Below are 21,524 nucleotides of genomic sequence, written 5' to 3'. Positions count from 1 at the left end.
CCTTCGGCCAACGGGCTGCGGCTGAGCTCGCGGCGTGTGCGGCCCGGCGGCTGCCCCTTCGCCCGCCCCGGCCCATCAAATTAGCACCCTCCCCTGTCGGGAATTCGCCCCGCTGGGTCCCCCGCGCCGCCTCGGGCCCTCCCACTCCTGGGAAAACGACCATCACCCGCGTCCGTGCTCTGCCTCCACGGGCTTTGCTGTCTAGGTTGAGGTGTTTTGCAGGCGCCGAAGTTTCTCCCGTTTCCTTCCCTCCTGGCCATCCCTGGCGTCTTCCGTTTAGTCTGTTGGCCGAGATCTCCATCTGTCTGTTCCCACGTGTCCACTTGGAAGGGCAGTTTTTGTTCCTTCTTTCCTAACCCTCGCCGCTTGCCTTCCTCTCCTCCCGTTCCTGCTGTCCTGTCACCCTCTCCTCTTCCTCCCCTTTCCCGTTCCTCAGAAGCCTTTGTTCCTGAGCGCTTCTGTTTCTGACAGGACCTGCGTAGGAAACGGAAGTCAGGCAACACTTTAATAGTGAGGAACAGTTGTTGTTAGGTGTACCCAACTCCACAGGAAAACTTAGTTTCTCTTGCACCAAATTAACCTTCTTTGAATTGTCCTTTGCTTCACTCTTCTATGTAGACCTTTCTGTCATTTTGTCACACTTCCCAATGTTTCATTCGTGGAGGACGTGTCTTGTCTTACGTAGAGCTCGTGCAGAGTAGGTATTCTGTGTGCCCACAGACATTCAGCCTGCACTTAGATCACAGTTGAGGACCCTCACGAATCTACTGGCTTGGGGATGCAGTACAGTATCTGCATTGTTTTCTCATCGTGTTGTTGTTAAGGTTTTGTATAAGTTCTGAAGTCTGGTTGGTAAATCATATCAGTAGAAGGCCAAATAAAGGGACCTTCCCCCCCTTATACAGTGTGTATTTTCTAAGTTTGAACTTGTTGCTTATCTTTCATAATAGGTTTTCTCCATTTCCTGTGCTTAAATGATGCCCCCCCATGGAACCCAAGGCCTTGTGCTTGCAAAGCTCATGCTGTACCACATCTGCAGCTCTTAAATAACTTCTTTGGTTAAGTGAAGCGTAGCTCTTGTCTATTTTTTGTATTTTATTTGTGTCTGACGGTAGATGGGGTCCTGATGACACATGGAAGCTGAAATGAATTGCCTCTTAACCAGAGCCTATAAATCAGGTAGAAGTAAAACATCTAGGGAGAGCTGGGCATGGTATCCCACGCCTGTAATCCCAGCACTGGGAAGGCTGAGACAGGTAGATTGCTGTGAGTTTGAGGCCAGCCTGGGCTACATAGTGAGTTCAAGGCCAGCCTGATTTACACAGGGAGACCCTGTCTCAAAAACTTGAAAAAAAAGTAGAGAGAAACTTTTGTGTGTTAGTTTCCATTCTGGTCAGCTTTAAGGATTTTAGAAGGAGGAAATGCCTTTTACAAAGTGTGTTTCAAACCTCAGAATTGAGGACATGACCCCTTTAACTCCAGGTTGAACTCTGCCCATCCCACAAAATGGTATTCCATTTGGACTCAGTTGCTGTTTTATCTTTGGGAGCACTATAAAATTAAAAGTATTCTGGTACTGGTTGTGGTTTTCCATGCCTCGAATCCCAGCAACATAGGAGGCTGAGACCAGAGGATCAAAAAGTTGAGGTCACTCTGGGCAACTTAGTGAGACTCTGTCTCAAAATAAATTAAAGGCTGGGGATGCAGTTCAGTGGTAGAATGCTTGCCTAACATGCATGAAGCTCTGAGTTCAATCCCTCATACTGGGGAAAAAAGTATTCTGGTGTTTGGTTCAGCATTACGTAAGTACGGACTTTGGAAAGGAAGAAGGAGAATGACTGACACTCTTTTCTTTTGAACAGATCTTAAAGCCAGAGAATGGCAGGTGAACAAAAACCTTCAAGTAACCTCCTGGAACAGTTTATTTTATTAGCCAAAGGTACCAACGGGTCAGCCCTGACTGCTCTCATAAGCCAGGTATTGGAGGCTCCTGGAGTGTACGTCTTTGGAGAATTACTGGAGCTGGCCAACGTTCAGGAGGTAAGAGTGGTTTCCAATTTCTCTTTGTTCTAAGCTTTTCAGTGATTCTCCAGATTTACAAGGCTTCCAGTGCTGGAGGATTGTGGACTTGTGAGATGCCTGTTGAGAGAGGGACGTGTTAGTGGGCCAGTGATTGAGGATGATGTCTGATGTTCCTTTCATTCAATATTTTTCCCTGAACTTGAGGAAAATTTGACTGGGTTGGTAGGTACCTGAAAGATAGTAGGAAAGTCGAAATGGTCCTGATCAGTTAGAATAGTGCTGTAAATATGCGCTGATGTTCAGTAGGAATTTTGAGGGGCAGAAAGCCTCCAGCGCAATGTGGAAAAGATTGGTCAGGGACACACATAGCGGAAGATTGTAGCTGTTGAACAGGAGATGGACACAAATAGGAAAACAGCATCCCTGTGGAAAGGGCAGTAAAATAGATATGGTAAAAAGGCAAGAAATGTAAAGCAGGGAAGGAGTTGATTTCGCTTTGTTGGCTTGATTGTTGTGTCCAGTTTTGGTCACTGTGCCTCAAACATGAGAAGACCTGTTGATGACTGGATGGAACACAGATAGAAAGCACCTTATACTTCTTATCTTTGACACTTGTGTTTTGATTTATTTGAGAAAAGTGCAAACATCTTGCCACTGGCGGAGCTTGGCACTGAGGAGCTCTTGGTGTGCTGGTGGGGTTAGTTCATTTTCTATTTGCTGTCCCAGGCTGGTGGTGCGCAGGATGGCACTGGCCGATGGCTGTCAGGCACAGACCCAGGCGTTGGTGCTTCCTGAGTGTCGTATGCCGGATACTGCTGAGAGTGGCTCTTGGGCTCTTGGTGGTGGTACCTGAGGGAGGTGGCTTGCTCCTGCTGGGTGCTTCAGCACCTTCATGATCACCACGATGCCTTTCCTGTTGGCTGCCAGCCCCACCCCCACAGCCAGTTTCCACCTTCAGGTTATGGGTTCAGTGCTGTCTGCTTCTTCCTCTTGGTCGGGAGACTGGAGCAGCTCCCCACCACCATTCCGCACATCTCTTCTTCCTCTGATGAGAGGTGGAAAGAGAGAGCCACATTGGTTTTTCAGTTGTAACTTGTTATTTAATGCCAGTCTTGCTTGCTACCCTGTAAGATCTGCAAGCCCCAAGCTCCTTGGAGCTGAATACATAGCACAACACACAGGCCTCTTGCAACTCTTATTTTGGGACTTCAGGAGGCTGGTAGTAACCTGAGAGGTAGACTGAAGTATTTGCTGCCAGAGTTCTCAGCGGGGTGCTGAGGAGGCCACTTTTTCTCTCTCCAAGTTTATGTTTTTCCATTTGAGAGCTGAGAATAAGCTGGTTGCCTTCAGTGGTCTGAACTTATGGGTTCTTAGAACCTTTTTTTTTTTTTTTTTCCCCAAATGGCTGCAATTGAGCAGCGCTGCTACTGGTATCTGCCAAGCGCCACTTGCTAGTCTTGTTTCCACTTTACTGCACTTGGTGAGCTGGGAGGCTAACAGGCTGTCATTTGTAGCCATGGCGGAGCAGAGAGTTCCTGGCAGAACAGTGGCTCTCTCGTTTTTGTTCTGTGGATGGCTGTTTGCCATCAGCATCAGTGAAGAGAAAGTAATTTTAATGAAAACTTTTATTTGGGGCAGTCTCATAGCCTGCTTTTCTGTCCCAGACGGGCTCGTGCTCTGCTAGTCACTTCCTGGGTTCATAGTCCATGTGTAGTCCTGAAACTTGGAACTGACCCTAAGCTTTTCAGTTTAGGTTGATAGTGGTTATCAGCCTGTAAAGCTGGGGTTTGTACAGGGCTGCTCCAGTCTTTGTTTTAATGCAAAGGGAATCTGAGAAAACTTGACCTGCTTCCAACTTAAAGCTCTGAGGACATGATCCCTTTAACTCCAGGTTGAACTCTGCCCATCCCACAAAATGGTATTCCATGTGGACTCAGTTGCTGTTTTATCTTTGGGAGCACTATAAAATTAAAAGTATTCTGGTACTGGTTGTGGTTTTCCATGCCTCGAATCCCAGCAAATAGTGTAAAACATCTTGAGGAAGAAAGATCCAATTTGGGGCTTTAGAAATTTAATTTTTCCGCAAAGAATCAGAGTTGGAAGGGCCCTCAGGGGGACTGAGTCAGTGGTGCAGAAGGAGCAGGCATCTACCTTCGGCACAGTCGCCCACCCTCTGTGGAACACTGCAGTGCCAGTTCAACAGCTTGTTCTCCAGTGAACTTTGTTTTTCCTCCTCAGCTTGCAGAAGGAGCTAATGCTGCTTACTTGCAGTTGCTGAACTTGTTTGCCTATGGGACGTACCCGGACTACATAGGTGAGTTGGTGGAGATCCTTCAAAAGACTTGTCTTGACTGCGTGGCTCGGTTTGGAGACCCACCGGGCCGAGAGGCAACGTGTATGTGTTAGGGAACCTTCTTGCCTTGACCTTTTCACTCTGCTGACCCCTGTTGGTGACCTCAGGAAAGGGCTTTCTCTTCTCACCTTTATTTCCTGTTTGATAAAATGAGCTCATCCACAAGCAGAGCCCTTGTGTATTTTCCAGGAGAAACACTGAGAGCTGGTGTTCATGAGGTACTTGGAGTGCTTTTAAAGTGTCAGAATGCCCATTGTAAAATATTTCAGCACCTTAGATGTTATCAAAATAGTATCACCGTGTTGAAGAAAATTTGAAAAGTAGATAAAAAAGTGACTTATAGTTGTAACCCATCAAGTTAGCAGTATGGTGCTAGATTCTTTCCTCCTGTGTTTTCTACTACATTGCGTAGTTAGGTTATGTATACAGGTTCGTATCTTCTATTTATCTTCACTTAGTTTATAGGTCTTTATCCATATTCTAAGTCAGTTCATTTTTAATATTCCATAATCTAGCACTGTCCTGTTAAGCTATAACCCCAACTCACTTGAGGATTTTTTTAAGAGCAGAATATATTTACTGGTGGAGGGGGAAGAAAGCTTTTGTCCGAGAGAGACAGAAGGGGACCTGAGTGGGATGCCCTTGAGTTGTTTTAATTTAGAGCCTTAAATATCACAAATGAGGGACTTGTAAGACCACACACCAACTTTCCTTAACCCCAACTGTTTTTTCCCCTGGCTTCTTTAGTATGTTTTGTTTTTTGTTTTTGTTTATCTGTTTTGTTGGTATAAAGCTAGCCTGATACTCAGGACCATCTCTGTTGTAACCCTGGCTTCCCCTCCCTTGTCGCTTCTGCCTCTTCTGTGCTGTTGTCAGCCTGAGCAGGACACCACTTCCTGTTGTACCACATTTTTCTTGCTGCTTCTTTGTTCTGGTCATGTCCTCTCTGTCCTCACTTACCGAGGAGGCAGCATTGCACAGACTGTGGGACCAGGTAGTCTAGTTCCACTTCTACTAGCTGTATGTCCTTCGGTGAATTCAATAATTTTGTGTGCCTCAGTTTCTTTATCTGTAAGGTGAAAGTCATAATATGAGTCCATAACCCCTTACCTACACATTTTGAGGCTAGATGTTTTCAAAATTTAGACTTCTGGGGGCCTTTAGAAAGGTCATAGGATACATAAGCCTTTCTGTGTAACATTCCCAAGTAGCGTCTGTAGTCAAATATCTCCACAGTTTTGCTGTAAAACAAGTGAATATTTGCACAAATAAGATAAAAAGCTGGCCCCAGCCTGGGTATGTACATTCTTAATGCCATCTACTCAGGAGGCTGAGGCAGGAGGGTGGAAAAGTTTAGGGCCAGTCTGGGCAACTCAGTGAGACCTTGTCTCAAAATAAAAAGGGCTGAAGGTAGATGCTAGAGTGCTTTCCTAACGAGTGAGGCCCTGGCTTCAGTCCCCAGTCTGCAGACAAAATAGAGAGAAGCTGGCCTCAGCTGGGGACAGGAGTTGCCACCCAATGAATTCCAGCACTGTGCTTAAGAAGAAAACAATTCAGCTTTAGTTTTTTGGGTTTTTTAGATTTATCTTTGTTTTTTGTTTCTTGAGACAAGGTCTTACTGTATGGTTCACGATGCTCCTGAACTAACTACGTAGCCCAAGTTGGCCTTGAACTTGCGGCAATCCTCCTGCCTCAGCCTCCTGAGGATTATAGGTGCACGGCACCACGCCCGGGTAGCTTTGCCGTTTGGAATCCCGAGTTATGGTTAAGAGCTGAAGGGGTCGGGTCTGTGTGAGGATGAGTGGGAGGCGCGCTCGTGCACAGGCTGTGGGCTGGGCTCCCTGCTGCTGCTGCTGCCCTGCTGCCTGGCTCCGTGCTGCTGTTGCTGAGTGTGCTCTTCCTGGACCCCGCCTCTGCCTACTCATTGCGTGGAGGGGCCGAGTCTTTTCCTCTTGGAGGCGCATGATCTCCCAGAGAGGACAGAAGTGCTCATGCAATGCTTGCCTAGTGAACAAGTTCAGTGTCATGACAGTGATTTAGTAGATTTGGCAGGGAGTTAATGAATTTACTCCATAAAAGAAATCCTGATTTTATTTTATGTCTTGATTTTTGTGGTGGGTGGGACCGAGCAGCCAACAAGGAGAGCCTGCCAGAACTGAGCACAGCCCAGCAGAACAAGCTGAAACACCTTACCATCGTGAGCCTGGCATCAAGGATGAAGGTCAGATACCCTGTTGTCTCGGAGTCATTCAGTCCATTGCCGCGGCCCAGTGCAGGACCAGCGGAGGGGTTTGGTGTTGGTGGCAGAAGTCTGAGGACACAGGCGTGCCGCTGGAGGAGGGCACGCTGGCCTGCAGGGTCCTTGCTGATGTTCTGCTGCGCAGGCAGCCGGTGCCAGGGTTTATTGGAGGTTTGTGATAATCTGGCATGTTATGCAGTCTATAGACTTCCGAAAGGTGGCAGAGTGGTACATACCAAGTATTTCCCTTTCTGCAGAAGGTGTCTAGAATCTGCGGGAGTGTGCCCCAGGGTGAAAGCCCGTGGCTGGGTACACTCCCCAGGGTAGAAAACCAGGAGGCGTGCTGTGGGGTCATGCTTGGGTCTCACAGGTCCTGCAGTTCATTTATCCATCCCTGGTGGCGCTAGACCATGGGGGTCCTACCTTGACTTGCTTTGGCTGCCCTGAGTGAAGAATTGTCATGGGGTGTGTATGAAGTCATAATATAGTATATATAGGCTATATATACACAGTATGAATTCTCTATATAGTTTCTATATCTTCTTTATTGTTTTAAAAATTTTTTGTTTGTTTGTTTTTTTTGAGACGGGGTCTCTCTATGCAGTTCAGGCTGATCTTGAACTCACTGTGTAGCCCAGGCTGACCTTGAACTCACAGTTATTCTCTTGCCTCAGCATCCCGAGTGCTGGGATTAGTGTAACATCTTTAAAAAATATTTTAATTTACTGAATTAAGAAGTAACACAAGTCCAAGTTTCCTACTAAAATGAGAAAACTTAGATGTCTGCTTAATAAGAACAAGTCCCTGATGTGTAGGCAGTTGAAATGCTGTTATGGGTGTCACTGCATTTTCCTCTTCATGTTGCACAGTGCACGTGATGCCTGATTCTCGCGGATTCCAGCTTGGCCGGCTGGGTGCTGGGTGCGGGAGCTGAGCTCGTCGTGTGCTGTGCCTTCCCCTGCCACGTGTTGTGTTGTTGTACCCTGCAGTTAAGCCATGAAAATTATTGCCAAAGTCACATAACAGTGTTAAAAGTGTGTGGTATCTAGCCTGAGAATGGCAGTGCCCACTGCCATCCCAGCCTGGACCTCATAGCAAGACCCTGTCTCAACCTCCGCATCCCCCCACTAAAAAAAGTTCAAGGACTTGTGTAGCTGTGTCATTAGCTGTCAGGGCCTTGAGTTGGACAGGCCTGCCCCGATGTTAGCGGTTATCATTGGCCTGCATGGCCTGAGCCCAGAGGCGGCTGCTGGCGCTGGATAGTAGCTGTATCTTCATTAATGCTCGCCAGGGGCGTTCATAACTGTCAGTGGTCTTCTCCACAGTGTATCCCCTACTCTGTGCTGCTGAAGGACCTGGAGATGAGGAATCTCCGGGAACTGGAAGACCTCATCATCGAGGCCGTCTACACTGACATCATCCAGGGCAAGCTGGACCAGCGGAACCAGCTGTTAGAAGTGGATTTCTGCATTGGCCGTGACATCCGAAAGAAGGATATCAATAACATTGTCAAGACCTTGCATGAATGGTGAGGCTGGAAGGAGGAGCGGGATAGATAGCGTGGCCTTTGTGCCTCTGCTTGCAAACTTGTGATCTCTAGAGGTCATCAGAGGTGGCTGGTACTGGGGCTTCCAGCCTTGGGGCCTTACAGTGGGGAGCCAGCATGGGCTTCATTTATTATCACAGCTGTGTGATGGCAACAGGGGTCATTTCAGGCCTCCTACTGCCTCAGCAATAAACTTGTTCTTGTCTTAAATGCAGCTGGGGGCCATAGAATAGCCAGGCCAGGCACCTGAGGCTCAGCACATAGGCCTGTGCGTCCTGGCCGATCCACGCTTGCTAAGTGTGGGCACAAAGTTTGGCCACGCTCAGGAAGTTCATGTTTGGAAGGTTCTTTGGATAAGAGAAACCATGTTCGGTCAGCAGTGTCTCGGGCTGACACACCTCGAGGGATGTTGATGCCCGGGCCTCGTTATGATTACTTGGAACACAGATCACACATAAGTATTTGATAACTGCGTCTGCCATTTACAAGGAGTTGGGACTTCTGGGAGTGCTGTCTCAATGAAATTTGATTTTTGCAAGGACTTATGGAACCAATTGTACTCAGAGAAGCTGTAGTGAGGGCTGAAGGGGCCGGGAGTGTAACGGGAGATGCGGAGGGTGTACGTAGATGCTCTGTTCCTGGGCAGGGACAGAGCAGGTCAGCTTTGGCAGAGGGGCAGGAAGGTCATTTTCTTCCACACAGAACGGATGTCCGGTGTGTTTCCAAGTGGAGAGTCCAGAGATGAGTGCCCCAGGGTTTGTTCCCTGGGACCTGATGCCCTGACGCCTCAGAAGTGTCTCAGGCCCCAGGGCAGGTGCTGTGTCCAGCATCTCAAGTTCCTCCCCCAGTTTGGCTCCGAATCCCTTGCCTTTGCAATATATGACAAAAGCAGAAGCTTTCAGTGGATTGCTAAGCTGTTAAACAGAATGAACTTAGAAAATACCTCTAACGTAGAAGTGGTACAGCATCAAATCTAATGTCTGATGCTGCTAAAGTTGGTTGTCCTTGTTCACTTGTAGCATGGCTGGCACAGTTTTCATGGTTTCTTGTTTTAAGCCCCCGATACGTTTGGCCAGGCCTTGCCATCCTGACTCCTATCCAAGGGTGCTCACTAGGAGAGATTCTCAGACTGCTGTTCAGGAATTGGGATTGGACTGGAAACAGAGTTGCTCTATTGTGAGGTACCACAAACGTGCCCAAATATTTGCAGTGTTGTACCTTAAGTGTAAGGTATATGGGTAGTCTTTCTTCTGTCTCTCTTTCCTTTCTCTTGCCTCCTCTCTTTCTCTCTCTCTTTTTTGAGACAGGGTCTCGTTATATAGTTCAGGCTGCCTTGAACTCACTGTGGAGCCCAGGCTGATGTTGAACTCTTTGTGATCCTCCTGCCTCAGCCTCCTGAGTGCTGGGATTACAGGCATGTGCCACTACTCCTGGCCCTATTTCTCTCTCTCTCTCTCTCTCCTCTTTTTCTTTTTCCTTTTCCTTTTCTCTTGCATTTGGAATTGAACCTGAGGCAGGCACTCTACCACTGAGCTACATTCCTAGCCGTTTGTCTACTTATTTTTTTTTTTTTTTTTTGAGACAGGGTCTCACTGTGTAGTTCAGGCTGGCCTTGAACTCATTATGTAGCCCAGATTGGCCTTGAACTCTTGGTGATCCTTCTGGTTCAACTTTCCAAATGCTGGGGTTATAGGTGTGCACCACCGCATCTGGCTCCCTTCTTTTTATTTTAAGACAGGGTCTTGCTGAGTTATTTTTTTATTTTATTTTATTTTATTTTGTTGTTTGTTTTTTTTTTTTGTTTTTTTTCTCCGGTACCGGGAACCGAACTCACGACCTTGCGCTTGCCAGGCAGGCGCTTTTGCCGCTGAGCTAAATCCCCAGCCCCGCTGAGTTATCTAGGCAGGCTCAAACTTGGGATCCTCCTGCCTCAGCCTCCCTCAGTGCTAGGACTACCGGCATGTACCACTACTCCCAACTTTCTTTATTTTTAATTTTTAAAATAAAAAGTGAGGAAAATAAAAAGCATTCCACATAGGATGCTTGTGGGAAATGCATTTTTCTAGTGAGGAAAGCAAGTGTGAGTGCCAGCTGTAGTCCCTCCTACCTCCTTCCAGCTTACATTCTCTTTTGCAAAACCATTTTCCATGGGCTACAGAGGCTGGAAATTACAGCTGTATTCCAAGGAGCCACCCACAAACCACATATTTGTCCTCATGTGTCCGGTGCTGTGTCTGGACAAGCTTGTCACCTGGAAGGAGGCAGGAGCGAGAGTGGAGGGGGTGCGGTTCCCGCACCGGAGCTCTGTGTCTCTCCGCAGTTCAGGGCTGGTTTTCTCTGTTGCAGGTGCGATGGCTGTGAAGCGGTCCTGCTAGGCATCGAGCAGCAAGTTCTGAGAGCCAACCAGTACAAGGAGAACCACCACCGCACGCAACAGCAGGTGGAGGCGGAGGTAAGCACGGCACTGCGCGCCTCTCACCAGCTGCTCCTGGCTGTGCCTTTGCGGGGTTTTGTGTTTCTGTCATGTGAGCCTTGGTGTGGCTGACACGCGGCCCAGAGCAGGCATCAGGTTCGGTGCTCAGACAGAGGGGGCTTGGGCCTCAGCTGCGGCCCTTGGTCCTCTGTCTCCCTCTGAGTGCTGGTTAGCAGAGGGTAAGCAGGCTTGGATGGCGAAGGTTCAGTTCCTCAGTTCCCATGCACTTTGCATCTGTAGAGAGAGGGAGGATGATTTGGAGATGGGCCTTAAAAGTGGTCAGACATGGGCTCAGTGGTAGAGCGCTTACAGTGTCTGTCAGGCAGGAGGCCCTGACTCCACACTAGCACTGTACACACACACACACACACACACGCGCACACACACGAAGGATGGTGGTTACCAGGTCACAGCTGCCGAGGGAGGAGGTGCAGGTGGCATGCACGTGGACTTCAAGGCCCTGTAAAGCTGTACTGCTTTGCTTGCGGGGTGTGGTAGGTGCAGAGTGTTGATTTTCTCTGGACTGTGTATGTACATTATAACCTTCGTGAACACGTGATAGAGTTCATACTAAAAAAGGAAGAGAAGAATTGAGTGAATGAAATGAAGGCAAGAGGACGTGAGTCTGGTTTTGTGACACCTGCTTGTTCTCGCCGTTAGAAGTGCTTTCCCAGTGTGCGTGGGCTTGAGGGGGCGATGGCGTTGAATGAGTTGGAAGCAGGCGTCCCAGAGTGTGGCAGAGCGGGGCTGGGGTTCCAGGTAAGGACTGAAAGAAACGAGCAGCTGTGCCTTTGGGAGCGGTTTGTGAGAGTTAACCTGTCCCTGTGCTTTGAAATAAGTGAAACTGTGTCTTATTTTCTTTGTAAGACTGGCTGCTGGCCCATGCCTGACCCGCAGCAGGCGCTCAGGTGTTGAGCACCTCCGGTGGACATCGCCGAGTATCGGGGCTGTGCCCTTGGGGTCTGTGTCCCCTCCTGCTCTGGCCAGGAGGAGGCACTGCATGGAACGCGAGCAAGGGCAGACAGCTGGGAAAGGAGGGAAAGGAGCCTGCTGCTCCTCGGCCCTGCAGCCACTGCCAGGCCTGTTTATTCCCTGGCAGACAAACCAGGGAACCCAGGCTTGGAGGCTCTGGGGCCCTGACTGACCTTAGCGAAGCCCGGGTAAAGTCTCCGCCTTTCCTAGCCAGGGGCGCAGAGCGGCCTGGTCACTACCTGTGTGCTGTGATGCTGGACATGTGCTGACTGGCTGGCAGGTGATGGGAGGGGGGCTGTCGGCATCATTGTGGTCATGAACGAAAGGCTGAGTGGCACTAGCCTGAGAATTTTGAACTGTTTGCGTTGCTTTGGGTGACGAATGGCGTCCGACAAAGGAAAGGCAGATGTGCATGGAGTTACTGTAGGCGCTTGACTGCTGCTTGAGGTGTGCCCTGTGCTTATGCCACAGTGTGGACGAAATCATGGCTTTTAAGCTGGAGCCAGCACACTTATGTTTGTTAGGGGTGCCTGTTGGAAAACGCAACTTCCTCTGCCAGCAGAGCCTAATCCTGCCACCAGGTGGCGCCAAGGACTTACATTTGAGAACAATTTGAGGAAAAGGTCAAGGCCACCTTCCCTAAACTTGTTAGTCTTCTGGAAGCCTTGAAGCAGACCGGTGCAGCGGGAGAGAGTAGAGCTCAGAACCCTGTCGCTTCCATTCAGTCAGTGCCCAAGCCGATGCCAGGCGGGGTGGGGCAGGCGTCCCCAGCTTGCGGTGCAGGGGAGGGGCTTGCCCAGTACTTACCTGAAGAGGCAAACGAGTCTGCGAAGCGCAAGGTCGGTCTGCTGAGACCTGCTTGTGTTTCTGCATCTGTTAGCCTGGCCTAACTTGTATGGCCATTTTCTCATCTGAGCTGGTGATCTTTTCTTTCCCTCTCTCTATCCATTCTCCTCTTTCTTTTTTGTAGTACTGGGGATTGCCTCTGGGGCGTTAGCATTGAGCTACATCCCCAGCCCTTTTTTTAAAAACTTAAAAGTTTTTTTTATTAGTACATGTTCGCAGTATATGCAGTTTACAGGCCTCTTCGATAGTGGGTACCTGTACGTATTACAGCTTGTTTCTTGTTTTTAACAACGCCCCCTTTTAAAATTTTGATGCAGGATCTCACTAAATTGCTCAGGTGCCCAGGATAGGCTTAAACTTGCGATCCTCCTGCCTCAGCCTCCCAGAGGCGGGTTGGGGTTACCAGCATGTGCTGCCACACACAGCTTTATCTATAAATTACAGTACTGGTCTCATGGGAGAGCAGTGCTTTCCTCCCAGATTTGTAACCACTTGTTCTGCTGAGATGCACCTTTCAGAGCCTTCCCTCCAAGTGACGCAGACCCTATCGTAGACTGCCTGGGAGAGTTCTCTCCTTTAACCCTCCCTAGAAACAGCATGTTTAGATCATTCCAGCTGCCTAGGGGAGCTAGAGTGCTCACAGTGTGCGTCGTTTCACTCTTTCTGAGTGAGTGCTCTGCAGAGAGAAAGAACCATTAGTTGCAGCATCACAAGCTGCTCTTCATTTCCATTTGATTTTGGAGTGTATTGAAAGTGCCTGTGCCATGGAATGTTAATAACAGTAGCCGTTGTACATTCACAAACTAGGCTACGTTCTGCTCTCACATACTAAAGGAAACCGAAGCTCTGTTTACCATTGTGTACAGTCCTCTGGGAGTTGGGATAGTGACAAATCTGGGGCTTGGTGGCTGTTACGTACCTCTTGGCTCCTCCTGGGCAGATTCTCTCCATCTCAGGGTCCTTTTTTTTTTTTTTTTTTTTTGTCTTTTTGGGACAGAGTCTGGCTATGTAGCTCAGGCTGGACTTGAATTCACTGTGGAGCCCAGGCTGGCCTGAAACTCACAACAATCCTCCTGCCTCAGCCTCCCAAGTGCTGGGATTACAGGTGTGCACCACCACACCCGGCTTCAGGTTCCTTTTTTTGTAGCACTTTTATTGCTTTTTTTCCTGCTGTCTACCTTTGCTGTGCTCCTCAGCTGCGCTGAGCAGCCTTTCTGTCTTTCTGGCTGGCTTTTATTTTTTATTTTTTTTAGACAGCATATCACTGTGTAGCCTAGGCCAGCTTTGAACTCACAGCAATCCTCCTGCCTCAGCCTCCCGGTGCTGGGGTTACAGGTGTCCGCCACCATGCCCGGCCTAGCCAGGCTGCATTTTTTTCAGCAGATGCAACCACACTGAAGAATTCCTGAGATGTGTGTTTTGAAGCGCTGGGGACAGGTGGGGCAGGGGTGGACTGGAAGCAAGGCTGCTGAAGGAAGGACGTCAGGAGGCCGGTCAGGTTAGGCTAGGGAAGACACATCTGTGGGGACACCTGTCGCTGGCTGAAGGAGGCTCTGTGAGGAGGGGCGGTCTCTGAGTCTGCGAGGCTGAAGCGGGCGCGACTGCAGACCTATGTGGGAGCCAGCCGCGAGTCCCGGAAGGTGCTGTCTGCACGAGCGGCCCAGCTCCTGCAAAGGGCCTTGGCTGTTGCTATGGTCTTTGGCTGAGACTGTCACTGGCTCAGGCACCGGCTTTTGAGTTTGCATGTTGAAAATGGCCCCTCTACAGCTGTCTTGAGCAGGGCCTCTCTGTTGCAGAGCCCGGTTTGCAGCCTCCTGCTCTGTTGGTCCATCCTGGTCTGGGCGGAGGAGGAAAGCTCACTTCTTGGGTGTGGGAGACGCGCGCCTGGGCCTCTTCTCCTCTGGAGGTGTACCCTTTGCTTCCAGTGCTCACCGCTCTCAAGGCCTTAGGGGTGTTGGTGGCATTACAGAGAGTGTGGCACTGACGCCTGGCACGTGACCCCAGGGGTGGGCAGGGTAGTCGGAGCAAGGGGTGCTGCCAGGCCTGAGTGGGCTGAGGGGGTACGGGTCAGTGTGGGCAAGAGTGGGTAGGCAGTCTGTGTGAAAGAGGTGCTTGACTCCCCGGCAGTGTCAAGGGACCCTGCTGAGGAGGCTTTGCCCCGGCTGGAATCATAAGGTCATGAAAGGCTGAAAAGCAGAGATGAATCAGCTGCTTTTGGCAGCTATGGAGTTGCTCGCCTGTAATCACAGGTGCTTGGGAGGCTGAGGCAGGAGGATCACAGTGTAAGGCCCAGCCTGGGCAACTTAGTGAGACCCTGTCTCAAAGTAACAAAGTTTAAAAGGGCTGGGATGTACCTCTGAATTAGAATGCTTGCCTAGCATGTCCAAAGTGCTGGTTCAATACCCAGCACTGCAGCGGGAAAAAAGAAAGAAAAAGAAGAAAAAGAATGGCTGTTTCCAAGCGGGGTGTGGGGAAGGTGGCTTCAGTGTGCAGTGTGTGCTGAGCAGCGGGGAAGAGTTGCAGAGCGGAGTGCTGTCTCCAGCTCCAGGAGGAGCCAGCCGCCCCTTCCGCTCGAGCGAGCCGGGGTCTCGAGCACCTGAGGGGCAACTCCTGCAGACCTCGGTGAGGACGGGCGGCCTTGTCCTGTCCCCCTTCTCACTCAAGCTTTTGCTAGGACCCCGAATCAGGCTGTTTGGTGGCTCTAGTGGTAGGAGGCAGGGAGGCTGGCTGTCTCAGAGGGGCCGGATGGCGCAGGCAGGGTGGAGGCCGAGTCGGTCCTCCAGAGGCGGGGGTGAGGTGTGGGCCCCACGTAAGGTGGTGACTCCCTCGGTGCTGTTCAGCTGCAGGCGCCTCTCCGCTCTGGAAGTCAGAGTAACTGCGGCGCGCACAAAGCCTTAAGCCGCACGTCACCTCTTATGAAGATTCTTTTTAAAGAGAGTAAAAAGAAAATAACAACAACAAAGACAAAAACAATACAACAACAATAAAAACAATGCAGGATTTCAAAACAAAATGATAAGAATTAACAGTGGTTGTTATATTACATATTGTTATCTTCAACAGAGTTTCCCAGATTACCAGATGTGAGAATGCAAGATTGATCAAACAATTAAAGAGAATAAAAAGTAATAAACACGTTAGGATCAATACAGAGCCTCACTACACAAGGTGGTAGGAATTCAACAGTGGTTGTTATATTGCACATTGTTGTCTTCAAATTAGTTGTTCAGATTACCAGATGCAAGCATGCAGAATTGCTCAAGAAAAAATTAAGCATTAGCTGTTCCTTTCTTCCTCCTCCTATTAGAAAGCATATCAGATTGGAGAGGCCTTGGAGGGTTGTTTTAGGAAACTGATACTGAGGAAATCACATTTTTTTGCGCAGTACTGGGTTTGAACTTAGGGTCTGTGTACTGAGCTACATCCCTATTTTATTTTGACACAGTGTCTTGCTAAGTTGCCCAGGCGGGGTTCTAACTAAGGATCCTCCTGTCTCAGCCTCCCAGAGTGCTGGGATTCCAGGCAGGCACTATAGTACCCTTCTAGAAATCACATTTCTTAGCCTTTCCTCAGAGGCCATCAAAACAGGCCTTGCAGTCAAGCAAGCAAGCAACAAGGAGTGGTCCCCGTGAGGGGGAGCGGAGAGCCGTCCTCTCCTCTGTGTTCTGCACTCATCAGCCGCCCCGCCAAGACCCTGAAGCAGTGGGTGCGCTGGGCGGGGGCTGCCTGCTTCTGAGATGGCCTGGTGGTCCTACCCACGGATGAGCCTGGCGGCACTGGCCTTCTCCCCTTTCTTCCTTCTAGTGACTCTGCAAATACTGATCTTTATTTGATTGTACTTCCCTCCCACCTCCTTCCTCTGCCTGCTTTTCCTCCACTTCCTCCTCCCAGCAAGCTGAGGAGCAGTGGTGTAACAGCCGTTAGAACTGGGCTTGGGGCATTGAATGTAAACAGGCGCTGGAATACACAGTTGGCAGAAGCAGACATTGGTACAGTTACGTGTCAGAAGGTGGTATGGGTCAAGCATGCTTAAGAAGAAAATCAGGAATGCCCCAACGTCTCAAGGCTTTTTAGCATTGGTGAAATGAATGCAAATGTTCCCGAACCTGAAACACTCTGACATCAGACACTCTTGTGTTCCAGGCATGTCACCTTGTGTGGCATGCTAATTCCTTGGGACGTGTGCAGCTCCCGTGACAAATTCACTTCTAGCACCGTGTGTTCTCAGGTGTTTGCAGAGTGTGTAGAGAGCTGCTGCAGGCTGTCCACAGAAGCACCGAGAGCCCGGGGTGCTGGCTTAGAAGTGGTAGCACACTCACAGTACACTAGGACACACGTGTGACAGGGAAGACTGGTGCGTAGATATTTTTGAGCCTCTACTTTATGTCTAACTGAAAAAAGATGAGCAGCAAATGGGGAGTGGTGGTGCTAGCAGGTGGCAGCTCTTTTCCTGGATTTTCTTTTTTTTTTTTCCGGTACCAGGAATCGAACTCATGTCCTTGCGCTTGCCAGGCAGGCACTGTGCTGCTGAGCTAAATCCCCAGCCCCCCTGGATTTTCTTCTTTTGTCATTTAGTTGGCGGAAGTTCATCCTGCAGTAGTTTATTCTAGAAGAGTGTGTGGAACTGTCTTCCCAAGTTCTTGGAGAGTATTTGAAATATTATGTATGAGCAGCAGATAGCGAGGATAGTTCGCTGAAGAGCTTGGGTCACCCTTCCTACTCCTCAGGACATTTTATTTTTTTATTTTTATTTATTTATTTATTTATTTATTTTTTAAATTTTATTTTAAAGAATAAAAGAAGGATAACATAATAATAGGGGGGACTTAGCAAATTACAGACAAAATGGTAGGAAATTATCAATGGTTATCATTTTACATATTATTGTCTACAAAATAGTTTCTCAGGAAAACAAATAGACAAATAATAGTGAGTTACAGACAAAAGAGGTAGGAGATTATCAAGAGTTGTTGTACTATACTTTGGTATCTTCATAGTGGCTTCTAAAGAAAATAAATAGAGCTATACATGAGTGACCTATTGAAAAATCATTAACTATTCTCAATGGTTGTTGTAGGAAACACATAATAATAAACATACATCCATTTATGAAATAGGATAGGAACATTACAAACTTTACACAGTTATGGATAGATTAGTAGGAAAATATCAATGGCTGCTGTAATACGTGGTGGTATCTTCAGAGTGGTTTCTCAGGAAGACAGAGATATGCAAGAGGGACCTATTAAGGAGTTACAGCCTAAGGGTTGTCAAAAATAGCATATTACCTCCTCACCAGTGACTCCTTTCACTGAGGTATGATGGCTGGAAGGAAGGCCAGGATTGAAAAGAAGGACCGAGAGACTTGCACCTGTGTCTAGCAACAGGCTGTTTTCTTGTTCCTCCATAGTCATGATTACCTCCTCAGGACATTTTAATACTTTCTTGTACCCTCTGTGTGGTACCTCTTTGCCACATAGCCCGTGTCTTTCGTTTTAACTGAGAAAGTGTCATTTCTGCATTTTTGCTGGACTCATTTCCTGTGTTTTTCCTTGGATTTCTGAGAATCATTTCCGATTTTCTCAGAGGATTTTGACTGCTCCTCTGAGAAGCTCTCATTGCAGTGTGAACAAGTGCCAGTGCGTTTTGGGTGCCCGCGGCTGAGCGCCCCACTTGTTTCTCCCTCCAGGTTACCAACATTAAGAAGACGCTGAAGGCCACCGCATCCTCCTCGGCTCAGGAAATGGAGCAGCAGCTGACTGAGCGGGAGTGCCCGCCGCATGCCGAGCAGAGGCAGCCCGCTAAGAAGATGTCCAAAGTGAAAAGTCTAGTCTCCAGCCGCCACTAGGGCCAGCTGGGGCAGCTGGCACTCACCAGGCCTGGGTCCGGTGGGGAGGGGACACTGCGGGCCTATTTCCTCCACCTCTCTAGCCGCAGAGAGTTCCAGACCTGCCCGCCCCTCACTAGCGCATCCCCACCCGTTGGCACTGTTCCAGAAAAGCCGCCGCCCCTGCCTGCCCCACACACCCCTTCCCCAGCTGGTCCCTTCAGACTCAGGGGCTGCACGGATGCCATCCTTCCAGGGTCGGCGCTGCGGCCCCCTCCACGAGGTCCTTACCTCTGCGTGGGGTGCGCCTCCCTCCTGGTCGTGCTTTTGCTCCGTGTCCTTTTGTCAGGCTGGTCCCATGCGGGGGCAGCTTTACCCTTAACCAGCCTGCAGGGATGAGCGCACCGGCCCCTCCCTGCACGAGGAGGGGCTTCTCTGCCCCCTCCCCCAGTTCCCACCATGGTGCAGGTGACCTCTAGCTAGGTACCCACCCACTCTGCTCCCCACCTGCCTTAGCCCTGCTGGCAGCTCCAGGTGAGCCGCAGAGGGGTGTGGTGCTGGGCTGTGTTTACTCAACCTGCGGGTTTCAGCCTCTCCAGTCCAGCTCGCATCCCTCGAGAGTGGGAGCTTGGGGTTGACTGAGCCGGCGTCCGAGCGGAGGGAGGGTACTGTGGGTCTGCGGCTGGCGGAAGCTGTGCCCGTTGGTGGCCTCTGCTGGCACTCATCCCGTTCCCTCTGACCGCTCAGCCTTCAGTTGCCGTGGGCCCAGCTGCCCCTAGCTGACAGCGCCTGCTCCCCTGGCCGCGCCTGTGGTGGAGATGGTGGCCCGAGCCCCCTCAGCCTGGTGAAAGACTCGCTGCTCTGTCCCGACTCTTGGCTGGTGACCCGAAGCCTTCTGACCACAGCGTACTCCTGGCCAGAGAAAGGACTTGACTAGACTTTCTGAACTTGAACAGTTTCAGGTTATATTTTAATTTTTTTTTGTACAGGTTGATTCTAATACATTTCAACATGGTTTTTCCCCCTTGTGTCAATATTTGTTATAGACTAATCGCCGGGGATTTTTCACCTGGTTGGGGGGCGGCATGTGTGTATGTGTGTGTGTTTTGTTTTGTTTTTATAAGGGGAGGTGGAGGTCCTGGACTGATATTAAAGTTCACTGAGGCAAAAGCACATTTTAGAACAAAAAATAAAAGCGTAGATTTGCCGTATGTGACTGTGGAGTGCGGGCTGCACAGCTGGCGGGTGTGGAGGAGTGGGATCGAGGAGGGTTAGGGAAGTGCGATGTGCTCGATAGTGTGTTTTCACAGTGGGCTTTCCCTGCTTCCAAGGTGTTCAGCAGCTGCTACCACCGATGGAATGTTAAAGTATCCTCATTTCTCTTCCACACTGGCCCATGTGCCCGTTCTAATACCCCGCCCTGGAGAGGTGTTAGATTCCCAAAACCTGTTTCCTGAGGGCCCCGTCAGAGGCCCGATGGGAGAGGGGTTCTGTGGTTAAGTAAATGCAGTGCTCCCTGCGAGCCATTCCTCCCGGGGAATCCACTGAGGTCTCCGAGAAGCCCTGGGGAGGAAGCCTGGGCCCACCCTGATCACACTCCAGCTCCTTTCCTGTAAGACTTACACAGTTTTGGGGAAGCTCTGGGAAATACACATTTCGCATACACCCTGAGAGAGGCTGAAGACCTCCCCGCCTCGTAGGTTTTTTGAACTGTTCTTTCCAGACACCGGGCAGGCGCTCACTCAGCAAGCCACCCTTCACCCTGTGTCATTGGCTGCTGTGATTAGGGAGCGTGGCCCGCCCGCACGCCAGCCCGTTTGTTGTTTGATGCCCTAAGGAGCTGCTCGGTCATTTTCTCCACAGCGCTGCCATTTCCCTGAAAGTGATGGTGGTACTAGGGACACACTGGTAAAGTACTTTACAAAAGTGTCTTCATGTTCAGTAAGTCATTTGCCCAGCGCCTGGAGCTTGGTAAGGTAAGTGTTACCGCAGCCTTCCTCTGTCCATGTGAGGAAACAGACTCAAAGACTGAGAGTCCTGGGGCTGGGGCCGGGGTCTGTGGCTCAGCGTCTGCCTGGCAAGTGCAAGATCCTAAGCCCGATTCCTGGTTCCAAAAAAGAAAAACAGAAAGATTGAGTGTCCTGATGCTAAGTGACAAAACAGGGACTCCTGATCCTGTCCTCCATCTGCTTGGTGAGGCTGAATTCGGAGTCCGCGCTCTGGCAGAGCTTCGGTGCTGCCGTGCCCCGCTTCTCCCTCGGGGTGCCCCTCTTGCAAGTGACGCCCCCAGCGCACATCTCAGCCTCTGCTTCCCGGACTCACCCCAGTGCCTGATCAGGAAGCAGAGGATTCGGGGCGCCGCTTCAGGAGTCAGGGACCGTGGTCCAGCTGCAATATTTGCTCCGCGGGGCCCCAGCTCTGCAGGTTTCCACCTGCCGCACCGACAGGTGAGCTCAGGTCTGAGGTGGGTCTGCTGGTACAGGCGGAGGCGACGGCTCCTCAGCAGCGAGAGTCTCAGGCGCAGAGAGGGACACCTGTGCCGCGCCCGCAGGCCGACCCGAGCCACTTTCTTCGGTGCGTGCTGGCACCCACCGTTGGGCGTTGGTACATGTACGGTCACCTTCATCCCTTTCACTGCCCCAGGCTGTTTGCATGACCTTCCTTTCTGGCTGCCGAAGCCCCTCCTGCTCTGTACTCTTCAGCCGAGGTCACCGTGGGGCCTGCTCAGGTCACAGGAGGGCGGCAGTCAGATCTGAGATGGCCACGACCACGGCAGGCTTCTCCCCTCCTCCCAGACTTGAGTTACAGGAAACAGGCAATGACCACAGAGGGTAAACTGAACATGGTGCTGCGTCTCCAAGGTGCCGGATGGTCTGAAGCCAAGCTAAGCATTCCAGGTTTTATGCTTAGGGGCATTATTCTAACAGCCTGAAACTTCAAAATTAAAAAAAATGCTGCAGGTGGTTGGGTATTTTTGGTCCTGAAGGCCCTGTCGCAGCGCTGTGGGGGCTGAGTGTCGGAGGCCATGTGTTTGTGTAGGCTGCTTGAACCTGGGCCTTTTTTCTTTTTTTTTTTTTATTTTAAAGAATAAAAGAAGGATAACATAATAATAGGGGGGACTTAGCAAATTACAGACAAAATGGTAGGAAATTATCAATGGTTATCATTTTACATATTATTGTCTACAAAATAGTTTCTCAGGAAAACAAATAGACAAATAATAGTGAGTTACAGACACAAGAGGTA

At 49.9% G+C, this 21,524-nt stretch overlaps 1 protein-coding gene across 5 annotated transcripts in view; it reads left to right on the top strand.

Annotated features, from left to right (window-relative positions):
- Positions 1-19,299, top strand: part of Cops7b (COP9 signalosome subunit 7B) — a 24,562-nt gene extending 5,263 nt beyond the window's left edge. For 3 of the 5 annotated variants that reach the window (XM_013519955.1, XM_005395391.2, XM_005395389.2), the window contains 6 exons: positions 1,863-2,040; positions 4,261-4,336; positions 6,508-6,596; positions 7,940-8,142; positions 10,507-10,612; positions 18,141-19,299. In XM_013519955.1, the coding sequence (XP_013375409.1) occupies positions 1,879-2,040; positions 4,261-4,336; positions 6,508-6,596; positions 7,940-8,142; positions 10,507-10,612; positions 18,141-18,299 (795 nt within the window). In that variant the 5' untranslated portion in view covers positions 1,863-1,878 and the 3' untranslated portion in view covers positions 18,300-19,299. The other 2 variants (XM_005395392.2, XM_005395390.2) reach the window with 2 other exon arrangements.
- Positions 19,300-21,524: the final 2,225 nt, after the last annotated feature.

The sequence above is a fragment of the Chinchilla lanigera genome, unplaced genomic scaffold (assembly GCF_000276665.1).
Source record: "Chinchilla lanigera isolate Chin_1 unplaced genomic scaffold, ChiLan1.0 scaffold00052, whole genome shotgun sequence".
NCBI lineage: Eukaryota > Metazoa > Chordata > Mammalia > Rodentia > Chinchillidae > Chinchilla > Chinchilla lanigera.
Note: the sequence above shows the minus strand (reverse complement) of the source record. Positions and strands in the feature narration are given on the sequence as shown.